Source organism: Bombus flavifrons, unplaced genomic scaffold (assembly GCF_040668555.2).
Source record: "Bombus flavifrons isolate JBK064 unplaced genomic scaffold, iyBomFlav1_principal scaffold0021, whole genome shotgun sequence".
NCBI classification, from domain to species: Eukaryota; Metazoa; Arthropoda; class Insecta; order Hymenoptera; family Apidae; genus Bombus; species Bombus flavifrons.
The window spans coordinates 365,161-373,292 of NW_027184766.1; the positions used below are offsets into that span (position 1 = coordinate 365,161).

General features: G+C 42.9%; 1 protein-coding gene across 1 annotated transcript; it reads right to left on the reverse strand.

The window, feature by feature from the left end:
- Positions 1-6,419: 6,419 nt before the first annotated feature.
- LOC138189243 (baculoviral IAP repeat-containing protein 3-like) lies at positions 6,420-7,627 on the reverse strand. Its single transcript, XM_069131373.1, has 4 exons — positions 7,485-7,627; positions 6,907-7,409; positions 6,603-6,743; positions 6,420-6,526 (listed from the first exon to the last, which is right to left on the reverse strand). Exons 1-4 carry the CDS (start codon positions 7,625-7,627, stop codon positions 6,420-6,422), a joined length of 894 nt encoding a protein of 297 aa, XP_068987474.1.
- Positions 7,628-8,132: the final 505 nt, after the last annotated feature.

The window sequence follows — 8,132 nt, forward strand, 5'->3', positions numbered from 1 at the left end:
AAGGATGATGCCCATGGGCTTCTCGATGGCTGCATCACGCCTTGCTCAATCATGACTTCGAACTCCGTCTTAACCTGTTTAAGACGGTCACGTGCGAGTCGGCGGGGTTTGCTGTGGACAGGCGGGCCTGGTGTGATTTCGATGTGATGTACCACACCGTGAACAGTTTTCTCTCGCCCGAAAGCCGGTGGGTGGGTTAGTTCCGGAAATTCAGAGAGGAGTCGGTGATACGTCGATTCTCCGATAATTGTCTTGGTCGACGCCGTCGCGGGCGTGTATCCTCTCGTTGACCGGTTCGAAGTAGAATCTATAAGGCGTTTATTCCTCGCGTCCACCCATAATTCGTAGTGACTGAGGAAATCCACTACGATGATGGGTGTTTCGACGTCCGCTATACAGAAACGCCATTTCATCGCTCGACGCAATGCCAAGTCGAGAGACACTAGAGTGGTGTCGTAGGTCGCGATGCGTGACCCGTTAGACGCGAACAATTCGTACTTTGTTGAACTTTGTTCGCGGGCCCGTGTATTTTGTTGCGCGGAAATACACATACGTCGGCGCCGGTGTCCACTAGGAAGGAGGTTTTTGAGTTCCTGTCCCTCACGAATATGCGGCGGGATGTTAGGCCGTCGTGACTTGTCGCGTTTACAGACGGCCGGTCTCGTTTCTCTGCCTCCATGTACAAGGTTGGCGGCACTTCTTCGCGCGCGCTCGGAACGTCGCGTGGTAGTAACAATGACCGGAGTCCTGTTACACATCTCTCGGGCGCGGTCCGTACCGTCTCGTGTTTGGACGCTGGTAGAGGCGCCGGTCGAGGCGCAGTGCCTCGATTTGTGCCTCTATTCTGGAGAACCTGTAATCTGACGATTCCGTGGGGGGCGATCTCGCTGTTCGCCTCCCGCTCGATCGGTCTTGATGACGGCGACCTTCTGTCTTCTTAACAAATGTGTCTCGTAGATTCGATCGGCTAGTCTTCTTAGGTGTTGGTGGAATTGGATCGGCTTTTGGTCGCCCATCACTTCGAAGGTCAGCAGCCTGCGTTACATCGTGCTGGGTGTATCAGCCAACTCTCGATGATCTCGTTTTTTTACTTATGGTATTGTTCCGCCTTGGTATCCTCCTCTTCACGTCCTCGATATGCAATAGATACCGGCCGCCGAGGCACCTGGCGAGGGTCACGAACTTTCGTTTGTCGTCCGTAAGATCCATGTCCTCGAATTGCATTTCCAGAAGCGTGAAGCACGCCGTGACCTCCGAGGGCTGCAGCGGGGCCATGCTGATTACTGGGTGGACTCGTTGTGCGCCGTTCGCGGTCCCGTCGGTATTTGCCATCGCACAGCAGTTTAAATTCGCGCCGTTTAGAGTCTCAGGTCACTATCACAGTCACCTCTTTAACATTAACTCACGTCAGGGTCACCAATTGAGGTGTATGGTGTAATAGGTACTGAAGTGCACTCGGGTATGTTCAACCAATAACATTTATTAAACTTGATAACAATGAATAACAATTAACAGTTAACAACAGTTGATACTTAACGACGATCAACAACAGCGACGATTGATCGATAGCTGACTCGTTTTCTTTCACCCTTCGCGCTTCGCGGCTCGCGGTAAAATGTCCGTTTTTTTCTGAGATCGAAATGATTCTTCCCTTCGTTGCCCATTCACATCCCCACTAGCGTGTATTCATTAGATGTGTCGCCGCGGCTGGCACGAGTATGCTCCTCGGAGAAATTCGGCGGAAGGAGCGCGAAGATGTCGATGACGGATTGGGCACGTCGTGTTGCGCTTTAACTGCGTAGCGCTTTGTTTCACGAAGCCGCATTTAGCACTTACGAATAAAAATATAGCGGAGCTATATAAGCGCTTTAATGGTATTAACGAAGTCTATCCTACGGGTATGGTGCAAATATACGAATTTGGTGAAGGCGTCGACCAACACAGTGACATATTCCTTCGAGTCGCTTTTACCGCGTAGTATGCCCGTTATATCCATATAAACCCTGTGACAAGGTATGCTGGTATTGGGCATGGGATGTATTTCGGCTTGTGTCTTGCCTGAGCTAGCCTTTGAAACTCGACAAGCATGACAGCTCTCAACGAATTTGCGAAAGTATTTCGCCATTCCTTCTAAAAAGTAATACTAGTACAGTTTCTCGAGCGTTTTATCCCATCCTAAGTGCATAATCGACTGGTGTACATAGTTGTTCACTTACCACCTAAAACCTCTTGGGACAATGGGCAAGCAGAGAGTTCTGCCTTTTCGTTGTAGTTTACGGTAAAGGGTACCGGATCGCAGTTCACACGTATTCGCGATATCATCTGCAAGCTCATCGTTCCGCAACTTATCGACGATTTCCGTAATTTGGGGATCGCGACGTTGCTCCGCCAAGAGCCAATCTTCGGAGATTTCGGCCAGATTGATTTCTTTTTCGGCAATTTTGTGGATCGTACGGTGATCCGAGTCAACGGGGTTCCGCGAAAAGGAACCGACGTGAGCCATTCGCTTGCCTTCCCGATACATAATGTCAAAGGTAAAAGTTTGTAGGTAAGCCCACCACCTGTAAACCCTGTCATTTAAATGCATCTTATTACTGGATGCCCTCAAGGAATTGCAGTTGATTTCGTCGACATTGACGAAAACTAATCGTTATTTCCTTCCCGTTTGAGATATTTCTACGTTCTAGCGCCGTTTTCACTTTATTTCACGCGCGGAATGTAATGCACGCTCGTTTCACCGTCGACACAAGCCCAACAGCTCGCAAGTATCGATGATTTCGTCGATTTTGACAAAACTATCAGTTATTTCCTTCCCGTTTGAGATATTTCGACGTTTAAGCGCCCTTTGCACTCTATTTACGAGCGAAATGTAATGCACTCTAGTTTCACCGTTGACACAACCCTAACAGCTCGCATAGGGCGATGATTTCGTCGATTTTGACGAATACAAAGCGTAACTTCCATCCCGTTTGAGATATTTCGACGTTTAAGCGCACTTTTCACTTCATTTTACGCGGCGAATATAATGCACGCCAGTTTCACCTTCGAAACCAGACAGAGAGCTCTCAAATCGCGATGATAACGTCGACATTGTCGAAAACTAACTGTTATTTCCTTCCCGTTTGAGATATTTCGACGTTTAAGCGATCTTTTCACTCCGTTTTACACGCCGAATGTAATGCATGCAGGTTTCACCGTCGACACAAGCCCAACAGCTCGCAAACCGCGATGATTTCGTCGATTTTGCAGAAAACTATGAGTCATTTCCTTCCCGCTTGAAATATTTCGGCGTTTAGGCGATCTTTTCACTCCGTTTTACGCGCGTAATGTAATGCATGCAGGTTTCACCGTCGACACAAGCTCAACAGCTCGCAAATCACGATGAATTCGTCGATTTTGAAGAAAACTGCCCGTCATTTCCTACATGTTTGAGATACTTCAACGTTTATGCTCCCTTTTCACTCCATTTAACGCACGAAATGTAATGCCCGCCCGTTTCAGCGTCGAAACAAGCCCAACAGCTCGCAAATGGAGCTGTATTTCGTCGATTTTGACGTAAATTAAGCGTTACTTTCTTCCCGTTTCAGATATTTCGACATTTAAGCGCTCCTTTCCCTCCATTTTACGCGCCGAATGTAATACCCGACCGTTTCTGCGTCGAAACAAGCCCAACAGCCCGGAAATCGCGATTACTTCGTTTATTCCCACGAAAGCTAATCTTTGTTTCCTTTCCGTTTGAGATATTTCGACGTTTAAGCGATCTTCTCACTCCGTTTTACGCGCCGAATTCAAGGCATGCATGTTTCACCGTCGGCACAAGCTCAACAGCTGGCAAATAGCGATGATTTAGTCTATTCCGACGACAACTAAGCGTTTGTTTCCTTCCCGGTTGAGATATTTCGACGTTTAAGCAATCGTTTCGCTCCATATTACGCACCGAATGTAGTGCAGGCAGGTTTCACAGTCGACACGAGCTCAACAGCTCGCAAACCGCGATGATTTCGTCGATTTTGCAGAAAACTAGGAGTCATTTCCTACCCGCTTGAGATATTTCGACGTTTAAGCGTCCTTATCACTCCATTTTAAGTGCAGAGTTTAATGCACGCCCGTTTCATCTTCGGAACGAGCCCAAAAGCTTGCAAATAGAGCCGGACATCGTCGATTGTATCGAAAATTGACCGTCATTTCCTTCGAGTTTGAGAAATTTCAAAGTTTATGCGCTCTTTTCACTACATTGTACGCGCTGAATTTAATGCACGCCCGTTTCACCGTCGACACAATCCTAACATCTCGCAAATAGCGATGATTTCGTCGATTTTGACGAAAACTATGCGTCATTTCCATCCCGTTAAAGATATTACAAGGTTTAAGCGCTCTTTTCACTACATTGTACGCGCTGAATTTAATGCACGCCCGTTTCACCGTCGACACAATCCTAACATCTCGCAAACAGCGATGATTTCGTCTATTTTGAAGAAAACTGAGCGTTGTTTGCATCCCGTTATAGATTTTTCAACGTTTAAGCGCTCTTTTCACTCCATTTTACGTGCGGAAGGTAATGCACGCATCTTTCACCTTTGATACAAGCGCAACAGCTCGCAAATCGCGATGATTTCGTCGATTTTGGCGAAAACTAAGAGTTATTTCCTCCCCGTTTGATATATTTCGACGTTTAAGCGCTCTTTTCACACTATTTACGCGCGAAATGTAATGCTATTCCATTTTGCACGCCGAATGCTGTACACTCCTTTTTGAAATTCGGAACAAGCCCGTTACAACGTAAAATGCTATTGTCACGCCCCGCGCTCCGCACGTACGGTATCGAAAAACAGAAAGTCACAATATACAAACAACGCGTGTGACAATTCGAACACACGAAACAAACGCACGGTACAACGAAAATGGAAATACTTTAATAAAAGATTAATTAAACGTAATTATATATATAGAATTAGCATATGAGGGTAAATAACAAATAATAAAATAGAAATAGATATTCTAACGAAGTAGTAAATATAAAGAGTATAGCATAACCTATACCAACTAACAATCAACCTGGAACCAGAACAATTATATCCGACGACAGGAAAATATACTACAATTAATTAGCGAACATGGGATATGCAAATGCAAAACAAATTATTAAATAAAACCAACTAGTAAATCGAATAAGCAGGTAACATCCAGAAATTAAAATAATTATGTACCACATAATAGTAAAAGAGAATAAATGGAACAATAGGAAGATATATTTTAATCAACCAACAAGACAAAGGAGAAATTTATAAAATAATTGAATAAAACTAATTAATAAACTGAATTAATTGCGAAATCATCTGATGGATCCAAAATAAAAATAACAACATACGACATCATGGCGAAGAGGAAATAATTGGGAGAAAAGGGCAAGAATACATGTTATATTTTATTAACAAATACAAGAAATAAATGGATAAATAAAATAACTAAATAAACCTGTTAACAAACCAGGTGACTAGGAATGTTTAACATTTTAATTAAAAAATTATACATTACAAGTTATATATGTATGACATTGACTAGTGCAAATACGATAATTATAGAATTGGACAAGTAACCGTGGTAATTAGGTACTCGAGAAACTAATGACAATGATCCTAGGTTCAATAACGAATCCGCGGTCAACGGGATGATTGATGAATATGCTCGCAAAATCTAAGTCGGACTCTTTGTTGAAACGTAGAATATCCACCGAGCGTACAGACACTAAGTTATTCGCTAATACTGCCTCACGAGAGAATGACTTTCCGTCGCGATGATGCTGCAGAGGAAAACTATGATGGGGTGTGTCTAAGAGATCCTTGGATTCGTCGAGGATAGCCTTCGTTTAGTAGGTGAGGGAAATTGGCGTTGCTGCTAATTGGTCAATCTCCATATCGGTGGTTAGTAAAAGATGCTAGCCGCCCTCGAGGGAAAGTTGCTAGTGGGAGACGCCGTTCGTTGAAAAATAGGTCTCTCCTAACTTCCCGTAGCTGGAACAAAGACTGTTTGTCCGTCTGAACGACTTTAGCCAACTAAATCTTAAGATTTATATCAGGCCCTCAGGCTAGCCTAACATGTACTGCGAAGACGCATCGACATCTGGCAATCATCTTACTCGAAGAATAGGGTCTGCGTGTGGCGAGCCACGGGACAGAAACCGTTGGAATGTTTACTGTCGCGTGCCGTCACAAATATTTCTTTTAAGGACAGCTATAGAATTATGCAATACCTTTGTTATACAAACCCGTGACCGCGGTTACGTTCGGCGACTGGTTGTCGATTTTCTTGCTCCAGAGCAGCTAAAATAGTAATCAGTGTATTTAAATGTAATATATAATGGAATTTATTATATGTATACGGCTTTCATACAAATTAACGAATATGTGTTTTCATTTTTATCACTTACCAATTTTCCCAACGAGAGTCATTTCATTAGTATCATTTTCACTAGTGGATCTCTCAGGATTCCCATTTGCAATTTGTATTGCTGCCTGAAATAAATATACTGTACATAAGTATGTATTGCAATTATTCATTATACACAATGTTATATATATTGTTCAGGGTATAAGTTTTTATACTTGCACCTTCAGCAGTTTCATATAACTCCTGGCCTGTTACTTTATTAACATATTCCCAGCCTCGTACTGTTAATAAATAACAACAGCTGGGAGACGAAATTGCGTGCTGTTCCCATGGATCATCTTCTGCTCTCCAACTTCCTATACCAATTCCACAATGGTAACATGTAGTGCAATCATTTATTCCGGTCTAGTAGAAGCCTGCATGGGCTAATTCTTCAATTGTCTGTGTCATATATGTAGGCCATGTTGTGAACGAATTTAATCTGGATTCGTAGCTTCTTAACTCTTTTTAGTCCCAAACGGCTAAGTTCATATGCCGTCGGGTTTCTTGAATATCTTAAAAATCGATGGTCATTAAAATCAAATGCCTTCTGATATTGTAAACCATAAGGACAAGATATATTTCTATTTTTTCGTTTTGTCCGTCGAACTTTAGCAGGATCTGCTCCGATTGGTACATTATTACAATGTTCATTGCGGATAAATCTGCACTCTGGAGAACGCATCTCATGAATTTGCATGGGAATATCAACCACTGACCACTGACTTGCCACCAATTGACATTCAAAGCATCTAACGACATCAAAGTTTCTAGTATAATAGAATTCTGCAGCTGCAAGACTGACAGGGTCAATGAAAGACACAGGCCAATTTCGAAAACTTGAACGCCTTGCTGCTTCAAAACGAAAATCATCATAATATTCTTGAACGTCACGCGATGTGGATGGAACCGGCGGCATTTCTATCGAGAATATCGGTGGCATTGTCGACATCGACGGTATCGGTGATGTTAAATCAATCACCCTTGCTGAAGGTACAGGGGATGGTATATCAACCATAATTTCAGGAAGTACCATGGATGTTGAAGGTACGGCTAACTCAACCGCCGATATTGAATGAACCGACGGATTTGAATCATCTGACAATGTTGAAGGAACAGGCAGTAATTCTTCATCTTCTGTAGATTCTGCATCATGTTCCATGAAATATCGGAAGTTGATTGTAGGAATCATTGTATCCATTTTAATTGTAATTTATTGCGCCTTTAAACCTATTTAAAAGAAAAAGACATTGAAATTGAATCTACTAATTGTAGATGACTTAAGAAATATTATACGTGTACAATCGATCAAACAAAAACGTATTAGAGACAAAATTACGAATATCAGGTGTTCACGAGGTCGCCTAAGGCTTTGAAAATGGCTCTCTGGAAAACGGCTGGTGCATTAATTAATTAAATTAATTAATTCGGCTATTCTCTCACGTACTATTCTTCGCTCTTCCTCGCTAAGCCTGTAAGGGCTTCTTTGCGCGACGACGTTGGGATCAATCAGCCGTATTTCTAACTGGCCCCTACTTACGCGATTACGCGGGAAACCCGTAAAGAATGATTCTTTAAATTTTTCGAGAACAGAGATTAATCGATCTTTATTGTTACCAACTACATCAGTGTTGATCTCGTTAATGTTGACCGCATCTTCCGCAACTTTACCACAGGTGTTAATTATCTTTGTTTTACAAATAACG